The following is a 22,358-nucleotide window of genomic DNA, read 5'->3' on the forward strand; positions in this document are numbered from 1 at the left end:
AAACACGCCATACTGCATGTCTATATGGCACCTCCGTCCACACAGACCTGCATACTTCCCGACGTGTCAATTTACATGTATACTTCCTTTATTCTGGTAACCTTTTTATATGGCAGAAGGACCTCTGGGCCTGGTAAAGCACTAGTTCCTGTTTAGCATTTGATACCTCTATGGTTTCACCTATAGTATATACAAAAAATGTTTTTTATGAAGTTCAGAAAAACTGGAAAAACCTAACATTACTCTCCTCGTCCTTACCCCATCAATCCAGCATTGATGCCCTCTTGGTCATCCCAGTCTGAAGTGCTAGCAGTGCAACTCATCTTAGTCTAGAAGCAACCAGCATTTTAAGAATCTAAGCCAGCGGTCACATGTTGGCCAGTTAGCACCGCTAGGACTTCAGCGCTAAATTGTTTGGAGAAAAATTGTTGTAGTGTTTTTTTTTTTTTCTGTATTTCATATATATAACTAATTATTAAGAATGTAAATGAATCCCTTAACCTTTCCAGCACATGCACCCCTGATGGTAATTGGCACTGCGAGCAGAACTCTTGTCTTATAAACCCGAGAATCATTGATGCTGTCAATCAAGGTTCCTATGGGTAAGATAAATACTACGTAATTGTTTTCATTTTTTATTCTATAACACCAACATAAGCAATGTCATGAATTTAATAATTGTATAGAGTATCCCTTTATTTTTTATCTATAAATGTAAAGAATTCTGGAGAAAAATATTTTCATAATAAGTCTCAATTTCCTTTTACAGAACCTCATAGTTATTAAATTGATGGGGTTTTGACCATTGGTACACCCTCCCATCAACTGTTTAAAAAAACTGCATCACTTGTGCCTCTTCAATGTATACATAAACTTCAGGCTGGTTTGTACTCACCTGCATCGTATTTTGTTAATGGTTATTCAAGATTTTTACATAGCCTTGCAATATTTTGAATGGTCACTGCGGCCTCTTTGAACAGTTGATTAGAGAGGTTGCCAATAGTCGAACCCCAAAATGTCTAATATTGAAATCTTATCTTAAGTCTAAATAACTCTTTTAAGCATTACGTATAAGAAATAAACAGTTGCACGCTGAAATGCTAAGATATGTTAACAATTAATATAGGAATATGAACATACATTAACAATCTAATTAACAAACATGCTAACAAAATACATATACAAATTTAGATACGTGGCATATAAAAAAGGCCAGTTTTATATGATCCCAACAGCCAATGTCAAGGCGTATCTCTTTATGTTGGGTCCCTATCTACTCTCTCTTTGCATTAAACAAACCTCCAGTTTATGGGCATATATCAACCTGCTAATACAGAATTAAAATTGCTTATGGATGATAAGGAGTGCTCAATAGAAGGCATAACCCTATAATCTAAGTAAAAAGACTGATGCACTCCTTAACACACAAGTGTGAACAGGTGCATACTGAGGATGAGATATATTAACAGATAAAGAAACTGTTGCTCTTTATAGTGCTAAGATATGTTAACAATGAATATAGGAATATGAACATGCATTACTGCTAAGAAAATAAATATAAAAATTGAGATACTTGGCATATAAAAAAGCCCAGTTTTGTGTGAGCCCAACAGCCAACGTCAAGGCGTATCTCAGATGTTGGGTCCCTATCTACTCTAATGCCTCTCTTTGGGTTTAAAAAATTCCAATTTATGGGCGCATAGGAAACTGCTAATAGAGAATTAAAATCGCCTAACGCTAATGAGGAGTGCTCCATTAGAAGGCATGACCCCATAAGATAAGTAAAAGGACTGATGGTACTTTGTAACATGCAAGTGTGAACAGGTGCATACTGAACATGAAATGTATTATAAAAATATAGAGACCATTGCATTCTGAAATGCTAAGATATGGGAACAGTGAATATAGGAATATGAACATGCATTGCTGCTAAGAAAATGCATATAAAAATTGAGATACTTAGCATATAAAAAAGGCCAGTTTTAAGGCATGCTTTGACAATAAATATTGATATTCCTTTTTTTCTGTAGATGGAAAGCTGGTAATTATAGCCAATTTTGGGGTATGACGCTGGATGAAGGAATCCAGTATCGACTAGGAACAACAAAACCCCCTTCTTCTGTTATGAACATGAATGAGCTACATGTGAGTATACTATGCGCAACGATAGTATTTAGTCAAGAAAGCAAAATGCTAAGCAAAAGGTTATCAAATGTAAAAAAAATGACAAAAAACAGTCAGATTATGCAATAAAGATAATATGGATCATTTGTGTAGTGTTGTTTAGCAAATCATCCTAATATGAAATGTATATTCTCATAGTGGCACTGTGGCAGTAATAAATGCAATCAGACTGCTGTCTTCCAATATTAACATGCATTTGGAATGTGCCCATTCTTCTTCCTCCAGTCATAGTTCTTTCCTGAGATTGGGGTCAGCCTGTAATTCTTGGCAGATCTCAGGAGAAGAAGCACAATACACATGTGATTAAGCCAGCTTTTTCAGGCAACTTCCACTCAGGAAGTCCGGAGCCCACTCCACTATGAATAAGTGGTAATGAAAAAAACCCATTGCTTGCTACTGTTGAGTGAACCCCCTCCTTTACTGTTCCTTTGGAGTAGAGAAGGAACAAGAGACTGGAAAATTCCTTGAGCTGGGAAAAATGAGGTCACACAGGACCCATAGGACTAGACCTAATAACAGTCTGCCTATTTAGGAAATCCTTGTCTTTCCAAACATATACGTCAGTGTAAATAGTTGGGATTTTATTAGACTAGGGCACATTTATTTTTGTATCTGATGATTTGAAGTGAAAGTGAAGATATTTAGGCCCTAGAGTTTACAGAAAGACCTTAATGAGCATTACGGGAAATGTATCAAGTTAAGTGCACCAAAAGTCTTGACCCTTAAAAATCGTCTTGTGAGGTTTTTTCAAACCTCTTAAGAATTTTTAAGTCATCTTATTAAGTTATCTTTCTGCTTCTCTTCATGTCTTCCCTAGTAGACTTTACAGAAATTCATCAGTTTTTTTATGAATTTTAGTTCAAAATGTTTTATTGAATTTTTTAACATAAAATTTAACAGTTACAGCAGAATGATTTCCCATCACGGGGGGGGGGGTCAAAAGTATTAAAGTTTATATTCAAAGAAGTACAAATGAAAAGGAAAGAAAAAGAGAAAGGGAAAAAAAAGGGAAAAGGAGGGGGATGATCCTTATCTAGGAAGAACAGCCTAATTGGTATATTTGTACACTGTTTAACATCATAATCTGGAGCAAGCTATATGACTTATATCGTTCAATAAGCCGAGGATATTCCGTGCATATAATTATAAAATGTCTTATTAATAACCAGGTTTAAATAGGAGGCACAATTTAGAATTAACAATTAACATCTCATCTTCTATATGTATTTCTCAGGGGGACACAGTTAGAGAGCGGCTCAGTAGGGGGTCGGGAAGGGAGTCTATCCAGCGGGTCCAAACTGCATAAAATAACTCTAAGGCCTTTTTCACACATCTGTTTTTTGCCATCAGTCACAAGCCATTTTCTCGACGCAGATTGTGGCTAAACTGATGCGACGGATCTATTTTTCGACGGATCCGACTATCTGGGGGCTAAATAATAAATTGGAGCGTGTTCAGTTAAAAAAAAAAAAACAGAATCCGTTTTCGGATTCTATCATTTGACGGATGATGACGGATCCTGCGCCTATAGGCTACCATTCTACCAAATGATGGACGGCGACGGATCCTGTGCCCATAGGCTTCCCTTATACCAAACGATGGATGGCGACATACAGAAAAAACGTTACTTTAGCTGGCGTCTCTGTCTGACTGACAAACATTTTCGACAAATCCGTTGAACGACGGATGAAACGTGAGGCTATCCGTTGCAATCCATCGCTAACACAAGACAATGAGAAAAAAACGGATCCAGCGGGATCAGGCGCCAGATCCGGTTTTTTCAAAAAACTAGGATAAAAAAAAAATGCAAAAGCCATAATTAATTTTTTGCAAAAATAGAAATACCTAAAATCCAATTTTTTGTTCTAAAAATAGAATAATAAACTCTTGCCAAAATTTGCTCTAGGACATAGACAGACAGTAATGAAAAATATGAAACTTCCAAACACAGATTTCACAGATTTCCATCCTGTTCAGATTCCAATTAAGTCACCGTCCTTTGTTCAACAGCTTTCCAATCTAGGTACAATTCCATAAGGAATCATAGCATATCCCTACGCGTTTTGGACAAAGCTCTGACCTAATTTAAGGCATATGTTACTGTGAAACCTACATTGCTTAATTAGATGGAATTAAAATTGACCCTGTATATAGGAGCTGTTTTCAAAAAGTATAGCATGATCTAAAAATTTATCATGGAATTGTGGATCGTTACAATAAAGATGAATTATTTTCCATAAAAATGACAGCTGCTTTTAGTCTTTCTAAGTGTATGTATCCATTCTTGACTTCTTGTCTCTAATCTGCAGGTGAACATGAACAATGACTTTCTGCCTACAAATTTCAATGCGGCGGTGAAGTGGCCAGGAATGATCCATTCGCCACTTGATCAAGGCAACTGTGCTGGCTCCTGGGCTTTCTCCACAGCAGGTAGGCCGCTAAAATATTTCAACTCAGCCAAGACTACATTTGGCAATTGTGAGGTTTCCTATAAAATTACCACAGCTTTTTCTTTTTCTGGTTTAGAAATGGTTGAGTATAATTACATCACTGCATTTTTTATTGTATTCAGTGGCTTAAGTAAATAAAAAAAGTAACTGTTCGGGAAATTAAAGACCATTCAGGGCAAGAAAAGTGTAGCATCTTCAGACAGTCATATGGAACGCCATAATGTAGTATTATTATTATTATTATTATTATTATTATTATTATTATTATTAATAACAAACATGTCAAATGCCGGTGATATTTAGTGAGCGCATCATTTATGGTACATGCTCTACCACCTCTTTGTATAAATCCATCTATACCCTAGACCAGAGGTGCACAGTCGCCAGATGTGGCCTGCAGTGTCATTCTGTGCCGCCTCCAAACATCTGATCACAGACAGGTTTTTCTGTGTCTGGTGTATGTTTTTATGTATTCTCCGCAGTAGTGGAACTTAAAGCAATTAGACATGGAAAAGAACCCATCACCTCCAAAAACCATTTTATATGGCAATACAGTGGTAATCTACGGGTAAATAGCGTTTTTGCTACAAAGAGAAAATAAATGTTATATTCTCCCTATAAATGCACACTTCGTGTCATCGGGACGTGCAGGGCCTGTTACAGTCACCGCTGACTATAAAGTGAACTTCACTGGTCCTGTGCCTTGAATGACAGCCTGCTCTGGACACACACTACCACACATGGACAAGGGAATGTCCGGCGTATGGTACAATATAGAGGTACAATGGAGAGGAAAGGGGATAGGAAAGCCATTATGGTAGGGAGAGGGAAGACTTGTCACCACCTGACACTAACCTGTGTGTGCTCTTTAACATCCCTAAGTGGGTCCTTTCCCCCCCCAACGGTCATGTGCCTTGTCCCTAGCTGTACCTCCACTCACCCTGTCTAGTGCCAAGGCCGGTGAGTACATTAGACATCACCACTACTGTAATAAGACTCAGGGGAAGGAAGACAAACAGGGGGACATAGATAAAAAGGATATACATCAAACTTCACTGCTGCAGCCAAAAACCAGGGCTGTAGGCGACATGGCTCCAACAACTTCCAAATGCTTCCTCTCTCCATGGTGGTCAGTTCAGAAACAATGCAATTGTATAATCAGCATCAGGTGATGGAACATGTGACTATTTAAAGGGAAAGGAAGTGGTCACATACAGGCTACACTTATAATTGAGCTAACCAGGAGCTATCAGCAATGAAAGAGTCCTTAACATTTGCTGTAACAAAAGAAAGCAACTACATTTAATATCCAGAGTCTCACAAGGCAATGTGAGACTCAGATCCCAAACCTGTCACAAGTCTCCCCAGGACAGGAGACACTCGTGACACACATGCTATGGAGCTGGCTGCCAGTCATGGTGCATAAAGAGTGAATACAGCACATTCACTCTGTAAGTGATAAGTGTTACAACCCCTGCCACCACCCCAATGACCACCCCAATGATAGCAGCTGATCCAGCAGGCAGCCAGACATTATTTTAAAGCTATGTACCTACAGATTACCTCTACATCTGCAGGTAAATAGCGTTTTTGGAGGTGACACGTTCCCTTTAATGGGATGCAATTTTAATATGCCATAAATTTCTCAGATTGTGCCCTTGGCATTGGATTGTACTGCCACCCCTGGCACTGATTCAGTCTGACAATGTAAACATTGCATAACTATACTAGACAGTGTCCTGCTTTATGATCAAACATTAGACAATCCAAAGTGATGTGATTTCTACACTGCTAGTAAAATCTAGATATCAGATCACATCATTGCATATTATTCAGATTTTTTTTTAGAATTGCATTGATATCTCTCTTCACAGGTGTTGCTTCTGATAGGCTCTCCATCCAGTCTATGGGGCACATGACTCCTGCTCTGTCCCCACAGAATCTACTGTCATGTGACACAAAAAATCAGCAAGGATGCCGAGGAGGACGCCTAGACGGGGCCTGGTGGTATCTAAGACGGCGAGGGTGTGTGAACCAAGCTCAATTATTTATATGTGGTTATGCATATTTATGTCCTTCTAATGCACATTATTGTACTCTGCCTATAAAAAATAGGTTTGTTCTTTTTAGCTTCAAAATATTTTATTAGACAGATAAGTAAAAAAATCATAACAATAGAGCATGTTCATTTCCCCATGCAAATAAATGATTAAAGGTACCGTCACACTAAGCAACTTACCAGCGATCCCAACAACGATAGGGATCGCTGGTAAGTTGCTAGGAGGTTGCTGGTGAGATGTCACACTGCGACGCTCCAGCGATCCCACCAGCTGGAGCTTCACAGCGGGACAGCAACAACTAAAAAATGGCCCAGGACATTCAGCAACAACCAACGACCTCACAGCAGGGGCCAGGTTGTTGCTGGATGTCACACACAGCAACATCGCTAGCAACGTCACAAAAGTTGTTCGTTAGCAGCGATGTTGCTAGCGATGTTGCTTAGTGTGACGGGGCCTTTACAGTAGTAGGATATAATCTTAGAGTAATCTAGGCAGTAGTATTAGATAGGATAGGAAGAGGGAGAGGAAAGGTTAAGAGGTAAAAAAGACCCAAATAATAGGTAATATGACTTAATAAGAGATAGTATGAAGGGTGAGCTACTCCAATGAGAGAGTTATCAGAAAAGTTTTTAAATAGCTCAATTATACCTTGGAGCATCGAGATATATACAGTAATCCATGGCTACTAAATTAATAAAAAGGCTTCCATAGACTCTGTTCTAGTGTTTTCAAAGAAAATCATATTAGAGACTGGTCTATCACGGCTGACACTAAGGCAGACCTGGGCAAGGGACGGCCCGCGGGCCGGATCCGGGACGGCCCGCGGGCCGGATCCGGCCCGCCTACTGTCTGTGACAGGCCCGCCCGTCTTGCTGAGAGTTGGAGGCGTGGCCTGATCTATGCCTCAGCCCCGCTCTCACTGGGAGCTATGTATCCTGTAGTGCAGTGATAAGCAGCTCCACGCCCCCCACTCTACCGGTCACGCCCCCTCTTGCTGGCAGTCATGCTCCTCTCTCTGGATGCCTTCTATGGCATCTATGCTGCTAGCCACGCCCATTTTGCTGTCGTCCACGCCCCCTCTCAATGCTGGACACACACACTCCTCGGATACCTTCCTTGCCCCCTCCTCCTGCTCTCTCGATGCTGGCCACGCCCCCTTTGCCTGCCCCTTCTACCCAGTATCCTTACATGTGACCGGCTCATCTCCACAGCGGCTGCTTCAAAAACGTCAGTTCTGCAACTGAGCTAAGTGCACCAGCAGCAACAGGGAGAGTGCAGTGTGAGTGCAGGAGGAGAGAGCAGGGAAGCAGCACTTGTGTCTTCTCAGGTCCTCCCTGTGCCTGCAATAGAAGAAGCAGACACAGGGGACTCGGAGAAAGCAGCCAGAGCAGCCCTCAGGCTCTGCTGCTGCAGTGCTGCCTGCCTGTGCCCTCAGCACCCCCAGGGCCAGTATGCATACCTACTAGCCACCACTGTCAGTATGTATGCCCCACTGGCCACCACTGTCAGTATGTATGCCCCACTGGCCACCACTGTCGGTATGTATGCTCCACAGGTCACCACTCGGTATGTATGCTCCACAGGCCACCAGGGCCAGAATGTATGCCCCACTGTCCACCACAGTCAGTATGCGTGCTCCACTGGCCACCACTGTCAGTATGTGTGCTCCACTGGCCACCACTGTCAGTATGTGTGCTCCACTGGCCACCACTGTCAGTATGTGTACTCCACTGGCCACCACTGTCAGTATGTGTGCTCCACTGGCCACCACTGTCAGTATGTGTGCTCCACTGGCCACCACTGTCAGTATATGTGCTCCACTGGCCACCACTGTCAGTATACGTGCTCCACTGGCCACCACTGTCAGTATGTGTGCTCCACTGGCCACCACTGTCAGTATGTGTGCTCCACTGGCCACCACTGTCAGTATGTGTGCTCCACTGGCCACCACTGTCAGTATGTGTGCTCCACTGGCCACCACTGTCAGTATATGTGCTCCACTGGCCACCACTGTCAGTATGTGTGCTCCACTGGCCACCACTGTCAGTATGTGTGCTCCACTGGCCACCACTGTCAGTATGTGTGCTCCACTGGCCACCACTGTCAGTATGTGTGCTCCACTGGCCACCACTGTCAGTATGTGTGCTCCACTGGCCACCACTGTCAGTATGTGTGCTCCACTGGCCACCACTGTCAGTATGTGTGCTCCACTGGCCACCACTGTCAGTATGTGTGCTCCACTGGCCACCACTGTCAGTATGTGTGCTCCACTGGCCACCACTGTCAGTATGTGTGCTCCACTGGCCACCACTGTCCACCACTGTCAGTATGTGTGCTCCACTGGCCACCAGGGCCAGTATGTATGCTCCACTGGCCACCAGGGCCAGTATGTATGTTCCATAGGCCACCAGGGCCAGTATGTATGTTCCACAGGCCCCAGTAATGTGTTTGTCCCTCACTGACCTCCATATTTTCATTGCATCTTTGTATTGTTTAAGTTACTGTTTGTTTATGAAGGGATAGTATATATACAACATACAGTACTGGGTAGAACTAAGATAATTATATTAGCCCGGCCCTCTAAAACCATCCTAATTTCTCATGTGGCCCCATGGGCAAATGAATTGCCCACCCCTGTACTAAGGGGTACTTTTCACGTTGCGACATCGCTACTGCGATATCGTCGGGGTCAAATCGAAAGTGACGCACATCCTGCGCCGGTAACGACGTCGCAACGTGTAAAGCCTAGAAGCACCGATAAACGATCGCAAAAGCGTCGAAAATCGGTGATCTGTGTAGTGTCGGTCATTTCCATAATTTCGCTGCAGCGACAGGTATGATGTCGTTCCTCGTTCCTGCGGCAGCACACATCGCTGTGTATGAAGCCGCAGGAGCGAGGAACATCTCCTTACCTGCATCCCGCCTGCAATGAGGAAGGAAGGAGGTGGGCGGGATGTTACGTCCCGCTCATCTCCGCCCCTCCGCTTCTATTGGCCGCCTGCTGTGTGACGTCGCTGTGACGCCGCACGACCTGCCCCCTTAGGAAGGAGGCAGGTCGCCGGCCAGAGCGACGTCGCAGGGCAGGTAAGTGCGTGTGAAGCTGCCGTAGCGATAGTGTTCGCTACGGCAGCTATCACAAGATATCGCATGTGCGACGGGGGCGGGTACTATCGCGCTCAGCATCGCTACAATCGGCTAGCGATGTCGCAGCGTGCAAAGTACCCCTGACAATGTAGAGGTTCTCCACTGGGTCGCAATGTGTGTACGTACAGTCATGCAAATATATCATGAGAATTTATGTATTTGATTGCACAGGCCGAATTATCGCCAAGGAAAGGCACTGTAGGATTCATTGAGAAGGTGGATTTTGAGACGGTTCTTCTTTATAAATAAGTTGATTTTATATTTTGTATGCAGAAGTTGTTGTTTTTTTTTCTTTTCTTTCATTGTAGTGCACTTTCACGCATGATACTTATATAGTTCCAACATATTCTGCAGCGTTTTACAGACATGTTATCACACACTGTCACCATTGGGACTCTCTAAATTCCCTCTCCCTGCTTTTACTACATAGGTATATAGTGTATGTACATAGGATTTTTATCTCTTGTGGGGTTTATAAGCTTAAAAAGATATTTCATGTAGAATGACCATTTTAAATAATACATTTTCTATGTTTCTATGGTTTGAATATTCTAGTTATGTAGTTAAACTCTCCCTTCCAGGGTTGTAACAGAGGACTGTTATCCATTTGTGGCTCCAAATACAAATGGACCTCCTGCCCCTTGCATGATGCATAGTCGTTCCATGGGGCGAGGGAAAAGACAGGCCACTGACAGATGTCCAAACCCATACGAGTCTTCCAATGAGATCTACCAGTCTACACCTGCTTATCGCTTGGCATCCAGTGTAAGTTGACTTCCATTGATTTTCAGAATTGGTGGCTTGTAGAGATAAGCGAACCTGAGGTTTGATGTTTGGAGTTGGGGTTTGGAAACCGACTTCCAAAAATCCAAAGTTTGGGTTTGAAGTTCGAGTGAGTTACAAGTTCAGACCACTCAAGCGAGCAGCGCTGTGCTTGGGTATGAGTGATGCTTAGCCCTGTGTGAACCACATGCAGTAGCATGTGGGTGGAGCCACGAACTGCCCAATTACTGACTTTCATTGATGTTCAGTTCAAGTGGGGGTCTAAAACCGAACTTTTTTAAAGTTCGAATGTGTCATCCAAACCTCCAAAGGTTCACTCATCTCTAGTGGTGGGTTGTTCATCAACAAGTTAATGTGGCTAAGGCTATGTTCGCACGTTGCGTTTTTTACCGCGTTTCTGCAGCGTTTTTGGCAGCAGCGTTTTTGGGCAAAAACGCATGCGTTTTTGATTTCCAGCAAAGTCTATGGGAAAAGCAGAAATCCTGTCTGCACTTTGCTTTTTTTTCTGCAGCGTTTAATTTGCATATTTGTGGTCAAAAACCATGCTGAAAAAGAAGCAGCATGTCAGTTGTTTTTGCCATTTCTGCAGCGTTTCCTTAACATTGGAGTCAATGAGAAATGGCAAAAAGCAACCAAAATCACAATTCCTGCGTTTTTCATGCTTTTTACCTGCTTTTCAACTGCGTTTTTGGCTCCAAAAACGCATGCTTTTCTGGGCAAAAATTAATGGGTTCTAATGTTCCTTTACACACACACAATAACCGAAAATTTAAATGTAAAAAATTAATAAACTTTAGCTATTTTTCTGTTAAAATGTGCATAATCACTATTATTACATTAAAAATGATAATTTCCCATATAATTTTATTAAAAGTTAATTTTATACTTTTTTTCTCTTTTTTCATTCTTTTTGACTAATTCAACTTTATTTCTCAGTGTCTTGATCTCAAAAACGCATCTGCAGAAACGCAGGTGAAAACGCAGGTAAAAAGCGCTAAAAACGCGGTAAAAACGCATGCGTTTTTAGCGCTAAAAAATTGTCAAAAGCCATTTGGTCAAAAACCAAGGGAAGGAAAACGTGCAGAATAAACTGCAGGTACTCCGACGCAACGTCCGCACATAGCCTAAGAGTGTGATGGAAGAGGAGAAAAAAAATTGTTTAAAAGAACCGAAGTCCTCAGTGGTTGATACCTTTTAATGGCTAACTGAAAAGATGGTAATAATAGCAAACTTTCGAGACTACTCAGGTCTCTTCATCAGGCATGGTGAAGAGACCTGAGTAGTCTCGAAAGCTTGCTATTATTACCATCTTTTCAGTTAGCCATTAAAAGGTATCAACCACTGAGGACTTCGGTTCTTTTAAACAATTTTTTATCTCTACTGGCTAACACGGTACAAAGATATATTTTACCTGTATGGAAGAGGAGAAAAGTCAAGATGAACTTGAGGCAAGCTGGGATGTTCTGCTTTCTTCTGTGTAGAAACCATTTATAGTTTCTCACCATTCTCTATAATTCTATACAGTGTTGTAATCCGTATCATGCAGATTAGTAAAAATCACCTTGTGTGTAATAAATAAGACTGGCTACCCTGATAACTAGCTGATCACTGCTATCATTTTTGGTTAAGAATTGAGTACTTTCCAGAGGCTAATGGTGCCTATACACATTATATAAAAGTCAGCCGAAATAGCCAATTTCTACCACAACGAACAATTATCAGCTGTTACAATAAAATGAATATTGTTTTAACCAATTACCAAATATTAACCTAACCCCCCTGATCCCCCTTTTCTTGTTGAGGTTTCAAAGTGCTATTGCTATTGGGGCTATTATTTATACATATAAATTGACCCATCTTCTATTGCTTTACATTACAGTGGATTTAGGTAGATCTAGTTACGCATGTTCATTTTTTTTAATCTTATATACACTTTGTGTCCAATAAAACACAGTTGTTTTTTTATATAAATAGGTTTTTAGTCCTCCTATAGGCTCTTGGTGGTACAGTACCCTCTTTTCACTTTATATAAAGAGAGTTGTGCCATGTACCAAATGGGAATTGTAAAAATTAAAGTGGTGCCGGTCTAGTGTTACCTACAATTTAACAAACATTTGCTATCATTCAAGACACCGGTCGAACATTTTGAATTTTTTTGTCAATGCTAGGCATTGGCTGCATCATTTGGGAAAAAATCCAATGCAGCCAATGTAGTCTGAGATGGTTTTTCTTTCCCACCTCCAAACAACCATTTGTCTGACCAATAAATAATTGTTCAACGATCCATGCTTGTCTAAGGGGTACTTTTCACCCTACGACATTGCAAGCCGATGCTGCGATGCCGAGCACGATAGTCCCCGCCCCCGTCGCAGCTGCAATATCATTGTGATAGCTGCCATAGCGAATATTATCGCTATGGCAGCTTCACATGCACTCACCTGCCGTGCGATGTCGGTTTGGCCGGCGACCCACCTCCTTATTAAGGGGGCGGGTCGTGTGGCGTCACTGCGACGTCACACGGCAGGCGGCCATTAGGAGCGGAGGGGCGGAGATGAGCAGGATGTAAACATCCCGCCCACCTCCTTCCTTCCGCATATCCTACGGGAGCCATGGTGACTCAGGTAGGAGATGTTCCTCGCTCCAGCGACTTCACACACAGCGATGTGTGCTGCCGCAGGAGCGAGGAACAACATCGGACCGTCGCGTCAGCGTAATTATGGAATTCGCCGATGCTACACCGATGATACGATTACGACGCTTTTGCGCTCGTTAATTGTATCATCTAGGATTTACACACTACGATGTCGAGAGCGACGCAGGAAGTGCGTCACTTTTGACATGACCCCACCGACCTCGCACCTGCGATGTCGTCGTGTGCAAAGTACCCCTTAGGAATGAGGAGACTTAAACCATTGGACTGGGTGTTCTAACATCACAAAGAAAGGATGCTAACAAAATAAGAGTAAACTGTTGATAGAAAAGTAATTTAAGAAGAAATACCAGTGCACGATAAATCCTGTGTTAATAGAGTATCTGTATATAGAACAGTAAATATAGTGTGAACTGTGACAATATTGATGCATTGGTGCAATCATGAACTCATTTACCCATTTTTATTTCTGGCAGGAAAAAGAAATAATGAAAGAGATATTTGACAATGGTCCAGTTCAAGGTAGGTAAAGTGTAAGATCAGTAACACTAGGCACTATTTCTATTTTATTATGTGCGGGTATATGAGTGTAAATGATGACAAATATGAGTATAACCATGGCTTCCACTATATTGATGGTTTGTGGCTAGTATTTTATGGAACCATTTTTACTTGCAGCCCTCTTATTGAAAAGGAAACCGTTCATGTTAATTAGTGAAAATGGAAAAAAGAGGTTCTGCAGCAGCTTAGGTGTGAACTTGAGAATTTCTCAGCAATCTCTAATATTCTCATACTTTACAGAAGTGTTTTCATTAGCCCACATACTCAAGGTCATCATAGCAGTTGCAGTGGCTTTGGTATGTGTGGGCATGAAGACCATATTGCATGAGCAGAAACATTAAAGGGAACCTGTCATGTGCAATATATACCCAGAACCACAAGCAGTTCTGGGTGCATATTGCTAATCCCTGCCTAGCAGTCCCAGCCTATAGTAGCATAGATTAAGGAATCTTTCAAAAAAGTATTTCTAAAGATCCCATATGATATGCTAATGAGGCCAGTGACTAGTCGCAAGGGCGTTAGCTCCCTAGGCTAGTTGACCCCCTTAGCATCTAAGCACACCCCTGTGGGTATGCTAACATGCTAATGAATGCGCAGCGTCAGAGGATGGTTGCGCTTGCCTCTCTGCTGCCATCGCTTCCGACGCTTGACTTCGTCTCAGTGTGCATGATCCCCGGAGTTTCGGTCATGCGCACTACATGAGTTTGAAGCTGGGACGCGTACACCCGGCTTCATAGTGCGCATGACTGAATGTCCGGGATCATGCGCACTGAGCCGAAGTCAAGCATCGGAAGCGATGGCAGCAGAGAGGTAAGCGCGACCATCCTCCGATGATGCGCATTCTTTACCATGTTAGCACACCCACAGGGGCATGCTTACACGCTAAGGGGACCGACTAGCCAAGGGAACTAATGCCCTTGCGACTAGTCTCTGTGCTCATTAGCATATCAGAAAGGATTGTTAGAAATACTTTTCCTAAAGATCTGTTTATCTATGCTACTATAGACTGGGACTGCTAGGGAGGGATTAGCAATATGCACACAGAACTGCTCATGGTTCTGGGTGCATATTGCATCTGACAGGTTCCCTTTAATGAATTTAATTGTTACCTGTTTAATTTAATATGAGCCTATTTTAGGCTACTAGTTTTATAAGCAAAAGTGGTCGACCCTTTTTACATGTTTAGAATGCAAAGTTCATCATGGTGTGTGCTAATAATATAACAATTCATATATGATAGCTACACTGGGAACTTTCTACACTGTGTGCAGAATTATTAGGCAAATGAGTATTTTGATGCATGATAATTTTTATACATGTTGTCCTACTCCAAGATGTATAGGCTTGAGAGCCAACTACCAATTAAGTAAATCAGGTGATGTGCATCTCTGTAATGAGGAGGGGTGTGGTGTAATGACATCAATACCCTATATAAGGTGAGCTTAATTATTAGGAAACTTTCCTTTCCTTTGGCAAAATGGGTCAGAAGAGAGATTTGACGAGCTCTGAAAAGTCCAAAATTGTGAGATGTCTTGCAGAGGGATGCAGCAGTCTTGAAATTGACAAACTTTTGAAGCGTAATCACCGAACAATCAAGCTTTTCATGGCAAATAGCCAACAGGGTTGCAAGAAGTGTGTTGGGCAAAAAAGGCGCAAAATAACTGCCCATGAATTCAGGAAAATCAAGCGTGAAGCTGCCAAGATGCCATTTGCCACCAGTTTGGCCATATTTCAGAGCTGCAACGTTACTGGAGTATCAAAAAGCACAAGGTGTGCCATACTCAGGGACATGGCCAAGGTAAAAGGCTGAAAAACGATCACCTTTGGACAAGAAACATAAGATAAAATGTCAAGACTGGGCCAAGAAATATCTTAAGACTGATTTTTCAATGGTTTTATGGACTGATGAAATGAGAGTGACTCTTGATGGGCCAGATCAGATGGGCTGGATCAGTAAAGGCCAGAGAGCTCCACTCTGACTCAGTTGCCAGCAAGGTGGAGGTGGGGTACTGGTATGGGCTGGTATCTTCAAAGATGAACTTGTGGGACCTTTTCGGGTTGAGGATCTAGTGAAGCTCAACTCCCAGAACTACTGCCAGTTTCTGGAAGACAACGTCTTCAAGCAGTGGTACAGGAAGAAGTCGGTATCTTTCAATAAAAACATGATTTTCATGCAAGACAGTGCTCCATCACATGCATCCAACTACTCCACAGCGTGGTCGTGCGGTGTCACAGCAGGCGGCCAATAAAAGCGGAGGGGCGGAGATGAGTGGGACGTAAACATCCCGCCCACCTGCTTCCTTCCGCATAGCCGGCCGGGACGCAGGTAGGAGCTGTTCCTCACTCCTGCGGCTTCACACACAGCGACGTGTGCTGCCGCAGGAACGAGGAACAACATCGTAACATCGTTATTTCCCAAATAATGGAAATGACTGACGCTACACCAATGATACGATTACGACGCTTTTGCGCTCGTTAATCATATCATAAAGGATTTACACACTACGATGTTGACAGCGACGCCGGAAGTGCGTCACTTTCAATTTGACCCTACCGACATCGCACCTGCAATGTCGTAGTGTGCAAAGGGCCCCTAATAGTTCCCGGCACAATCAGATATCCTCCTAAGATATCCAAATCTAGAAAAGCCCACTCCAACTTCCAAAAATATTAAGCTTTGATATTTGAGTCTTTTGGGTTGGTTGAGGACATAGTTGTTGATCAATAATACTAAAAAATCCTCTAAAATACAACTTGCCTAATAATTCTGCACACGGTGTATATTTCATTGTCTGATTTTTTTTTTTTTTTTTTTTAGCAATAATGGAAGTACATGAAGACTTCTTTATGTATCAGAATGGCATCTATAGACATACAGCAGTGATGGCTGCAGAACCGGAGTGGTCACGTCGTCATGGCACACATTCAGTTAGAATCATTGGGTACGTAAGAGGTTTAATCATTTTGATTGGTTGTCGTTAAAGCTAACAGTATTTTGTATGACATTTTAGAGATTTTTTTGCATTGAATATAATAAATTCATTGTGCTACGAACTGATGTCATATTTATGGGATTGGCCTTTTCATTGAGTCTTTCATATCTTGAGACACATATGCCCATTTTTAGTTAATTGTTTGAAAGGCAATGAGAGTAGCAAAGTTTGAGTCGCAGCCAATAATAAATAAATCGATCTTTCCTGATTTTACAAAAGTACAGTACTGTACTTGGATAATTCCTTGAGATCAGTTTTTTTGCATTTTTCCCTTTATATTAAATAGGTATCCCCATCTTATAAACTAATGGCATATTTCTAGGACCCCCGACATCTGTGACCCTCACCAATCCAAGAAATGAAGGGTGGCAGTGCTCACCTAGTATTAGTTCCTTTTCTGACTTTTTTTTTCCTGGGCATTAGATGGCTGGGTGTAGGTATAACAGTGAAGGTGATTAAAGATGAGCAGACCCATTGAAGTTCGGTTCGGCAGCTTCAGCCGGACTTTAAAGTCCTGTTCTGGACCTGGACTTGATCTGAACATCATTGGAAGTCACTAATTGGGCAGTTCAGGTCTCTGCCTACATGCAGCCAGCCATAAACAGAACACTACCGGGGGAGGTGGGCACGGTTTTTCATTTATCTACACTATATCCCATCATGCTATTGTCACCCCTAGTGTGAGCCGTTCAAACACTGCAAGCGACTCACACTGGGCTGAGGAACGAGCATACCCAAGGATCCTGATGCTCAACGAGCATACGGTCAGCATACAGAAAGCACCCGAACTCCGAACTTGAACACTGATTTTTTTTTGTAAAGTCCATGTTCAGTATGAACACCGAATTATACTGTTCGGGTTTGCTCATCGCTATAGGTGATACAGTACTAAAATCAGGTTTGATGGAAGGCTCAGAGTTTGGACCCCAATCAATCATGAAATGATGGTTTATCTTAGCATTATAGCCAGGAGAGGAATATCCATCTAGTCCTAAGAATTGCCTGTTTGTAAGCAAGCATTTGCTTTGCTCGCCTTATCTTAGTACATTTTGATCCAAAATAATAACAATTAACCCGAGAATAGTGTATTACAGTCTATGGTGGCTGCACGGCCTTGATGATGGAAAGTAAACTTGTCTGAAACAATGCAAATGCCCCCACTGAATACATAGCAATGTGTAGCAGGATGCAGAACAGTACTGTGTATGCCATTTTGTTATGGATATGTATTTTCATTTGGGAATTAACAAAATAAACGTTTTCCACGTTTTATATGATTTAATAACAGTATTCTGAAACATAAAAACAAACCCCAAATTATCCTCATAGGTTAGAGGATACCTTACTGAATGATAGGGGTTTGATCTCTGGGATTCTCAATAATCCTGAGATTTGGTCCCTGCAGAGCCCCATCTTGGTGAAGTGTATCTGCACTTGCTCAGCCTGTGATGCATTCATCATCTAAGCTATATTATGCAGACCCATAGACAATCTGGATTCTTGAGATTGCTTGGGGTCCTAGTGGTCAGAGCCTCAGAAATCAGTAAATTAGTTTCTAACAACGCCTTTGCTATCCAAAAGAGAGTTTCTTAGGTTGCGGCCACCGAATGTGTACTAAGATCCAACCAACCTAAACTACGTCCTCCCCTTTCATAAGTCCCACTGATTACATTTCCGCACAGCAGAGGTCTATATTGTGTACAGTGATTTGAATTCCATAGAGGGAGGTGGTGTACGGGAAGTGCAAGGGTTGATATTAAAATTCCTGGTGGTCTAGAACAGTGAATGTGTTCAGCAGGTCACTGGCCTCACCAAGATCCAGTAAAGTGACTGCTGCCTTGGTCACTGTGACAAGGCGACTGGTTATATTGTGAATGACAGGTATGTACCACGGAAGTGGTGTGATCCTGGGAGTTCTTTCTGGTACATGTAGTACCACATCTTCCTATAGTATTGAATGGACCAGGATTACGGATGGCTAAGAGAGGGATGGGGCTGGCCATCCACATACCCCTGCCTATGGGTGTGTCTAATGTGGGCGTCACACGAGACAAGTGATCGCGCGATGCATCGTCGGGGGGTCATGGTTTTCGTGACGCACATCCGGCATAGCTTGCGACGTCGTTTCGTGTGATACCTCCAAGCGACGCAGAATCGCTCACAAATTGTGAGTCGTGTACTCATCGCTTATTTTTAAAAAATTGTTTATTTTTAATGGCGCCGGTGGTTCATCGTACCCGGGGCAGCACACAACGCTCCGTGTGACACCCCGGGAACGATGAACACCACTTACCTGCGTCCCGCGGCTCCCGCCGGCAATGCTGAAGGAAGGAGGTGGGCGGGATGTTTACGTCTAATCATCTCCGCTCCTTGCTTCTATTGGCTGGCCACTGTGTGACGTCACTGTGACGCCGAATGTCCCTCCCCCTTCAGGAAGTGGATGTTTGCCGCCCACAGCGAGGTCGCTCAGCAGGTAAGTACGTGTGACGGGGTTTAACGACTGTGTGCACCACGGGCAACTAATTGCCCGTGACGCACAAACGACGGGGGCAGGTATGATCGCTTGTGCAATCGCAAGATAGATCGTACCGTGTGAAGCCCGCATAAGACCTGTCTCAATTAGGTTTTTGGCACATGGCAGTCAAAGTGTGTGTAGAGCAGTGTGTGTAACACCACTGCATGAGGACCAGCCTCTGGCAGGTAAAGAGGTTGCTATCCTCATAGAGGTCTGAATCCTCTGGAAGGAACCCACCTGAAGGAGCAGAGGGTTGGCTTCATTCATGAGTGAGTGGAGGCTGAGGAAGGTCTTCTCATGATACTGGGAAGTATCCAAACCTGAGTGAACGGATCACAACAAAGACAGACCAAAAATCCGTGTTCCTGGGGAAACGGCCGGCAAGAGGTAATGGGGCTGTCAGAGGAAGAGGCACAGAAACCTCTTTGGAGTTAATGGACTGGAAGTGGCTGAGAGAGAGCTGCACTCAGATTAAGTGTATATGAACTGTGCGGGAGTACCATGAGTTTAACGGACCTGAAATCCGTCTGTGTTGCAGTTATGTTTTGAGGAGCGGTTTATGGTGTTGTTTTTAATAAACCGCTGGACTTTTAAAGGGATTTGTGTTCCTGTGCTACCTCTGAGACGCCGCCAACGGCGTGACCCCTATCATGTGAGCAGGCGAATGCTTACAGTCACGTATGACATTTTCAGCACTAACCTGTTGGAATGTCAGGTTATTCCAGCCATACACAAGCAAAATTTGCAGAAATGACATTTTTTAATTATTTTATGTTTTGGCATGTCATCAAATTTAGCACTCCACAATGTACATAGAAAGGATTTTTACATCAGTGACCCTGGTGTCGCTGAATTTAGAGGAAGGGAGAGGCAGGAAAATTAAAACGATCTCATGAGGGGACATGCAGCGCCTTGTCCTGAACTCTTATCTCCACCTGAAGGAGACTCCAACACATCCTGTACTACCCTTTCTGTGCTGGGCCAGGCTGGTGCCAAGTTTGTGATGTCTAGCCAAAGATAGTAGTGACAGTAAAGGGCATTTGGGGTAAGCAACACAAGGAATAAAGACAGAGGTGCTGGTGCAATCCGGTGAGCAGGATGAGACTTGTAGTGAAAAATGCATGTGTGTCTGAGTTGTATGTATCTGTATGATCGCAGAACGGCAGCAGAATTACCAGACTGCACATTATTTCTGGAGTGACCTTGCTAATTTGTGTCTCACTGAATTCCACACAGTGCTCAGGAATGCAGCAGCTATGGCGGGCTTTAATCTTACCTCTGGCCCAGATCTTGATCATATCACGAGCAAAGCATGTTACTATAGGGGCATGGTAACCTCCTTTCTGTACAACCATCTCATTTCTACAGTTTGAGTGAAAAAATTAATTTCTATATAAATAAAGCTAGAATAAGTATGACTTGTCTTAGATATTCATTAACAATGCTGCATGCAAAAAAAATATCTGCCACCATCTAAACATCATGGTGAGGATGAAGGATTGATATTGTGTTGGGAAGCCAGAGCTGCCTGGTCAACGGAGCTTATTGATCAACCATGTTTTTGCACATTGACTTTCCACTTGCTACAGCATTGAGTTGCCCTGGTTATCACTTGGGATCAGCGTCGGACTGGCTACCGGAGGAATCTCCAGTAATACCAGGCCTGTATTCAGGTACCTGCATTGCACTCCGGAGCTCTGACCTGAGTTCCGGCGTGCAGCCTAGACTGTACTGCGAGCGCCGAATGATTCATTCCCCGGTGCTTGCGGTTCAGTTCATGACAGCTGCAGACAGGCCGGGCTGAACTCCGGAGTTCAAGAGAGAGAACCAGAGATTACCCCAGGATGTCTGCAGCTGTCATGAACTGAACCGCAAGTGCCGGGGAATCAATCACTCGGCGCTCGCGGTACAGTCTCGGCTGCACTCCGGAGCTCAGGTGAGAGCTCCGGAGTGCAATGCAGGTACCTGAATCCAGGCCTGGTATTACTGGAGATTCCTCCGATAGCCAGTCCGACGCTGCTTGGGATAATTGCAAAGTCACACTACAGAATGTCTCCATATATCTCCAGCCGTAAATGTTCACCTACCTAAAATACCGCCAATTGGAAACATGTTTGCCGGTCATCAGTCCCTTTAATAGACTGCAGACTGAATAGAATAGCATGTATTTTTATCCGAGAAAGATACACAATGCACAATATGTACTTTAGAAAGAATATTACTCATGGGGTTCAAAGAAAATATATTTGACTCTTTTTATTTTCTTCTATCTTTACCAGGTGGGGAGAAAATTTGACTCCTAATGGACGTGTACAGAAATACTGGGTAATATAACTTCTATCAATTTTCTTTAGATATAACCGCAATAGATAGCAAGTTGATATAAGTTCATGTTCTGGATAAATGTACACATCAATATGTTGTATATTATGTACAAAGCAATACATATACGTCAGTAAATATAGCAAAGTAGCAGTCTCCGCAGTTAGTGTCTGAATAGTGAATCTTGGATTTGCTGCGTCTAATAGACATTAGGCTCTAATTAATCAAAGTAAAATCTGGGGTAAAACACTTTGAAAAGCAGTTAGATTTCTGCACAACACAAGGTTGCACTAAATGTTGCCACTTTTGCTGTTTTAATGTCAGTTTTGGCCAGCTTCGCTAAAATGGACAAAGATGGGGCAGGATAGGTCATGGCAACAGCGGCTCTTCTAATTCACGATGAGCTGTCACGTACTTTACAGCAGAACTCTTATTTTAGTGTCTGACTGGAGTAAGCGTTGTGGCGAGACGGACACCACTTTTAAGACATGCCTGATTTATTAAGAGGCTCAGGTGCCTCTGACTTTACCATGCTTCCTTACCAAGACTGGGAGCTTTTTGTCACCTCTCATTATACAGTGAGTATACTGTAATCAATGCCTGACACTTTAAATGGCAGCCTGCTCTGCAGCATATGTGTACTCTTTATGTGTCTGCAGAACAAGCTGTCAATCAAAAGTGCTAAGGAGTGATTAC

At 42.8% G+C, this 22,358-nt stretch overlaps 1 protein-coding gene across 1 annotated transcript in view; it reads left to right on the forward strand.

Moving 5' to 3' along the window:
* Positions 1-22,358, forward strand: part of TINAGL1 (tubulointerstitial nephritis antigen like 1) — a 94,075-nt gene that overhangs the window by 69,809 nt on the left and 1,908 nt on the right. Inside the window, exons 4-11 of the mRNA XM_075336127.1 lie at positions 510-602; positions 2,031-2,145; positions 4,494-4,614; positions 6,509-6,659; positions 10,420-10,603; positions 13,748-13,793; positions 16,651-16,774; positions 21,620-21,665. Coding sequence (XP_075192242.1) covers positions 510-602; positions 2,031-2,145; positions 4,494-4,614; positions 6,509-6,659; positions 10,420-10,603; positions 13,748-13,793; positions 16,651-16,774; positions 21,620-21,665 — 880 coding nt within the window. The remainder of the gene's footprint in view (positions 1-509; positions 603-2,030; positions 2,146-4,493; positions 4,615-6,508; positions 6,660-10,419; positions 10,604-13,747; positions 13,794-16,650; positions 16,775-21,619; positions 21,666-22,358) is intronic.

The sequence above is a fragment of the Anomaloglossus baeobatrachus genome, chromosome 2, assembly GCF_048569485.1.
Source record: "Anomaloglossus baeobatrachus isolate aAnoBae1 chromosome 2, aAnoBae1.hap1, whole genome shotgun sequence".
Lineage (NCBI taxonomy): Eukaryota > Metazoa > Chordata > Amphibia > Anura > Aromobatidae > Anomaloglossus > Anomaloglossus baeobatrachus.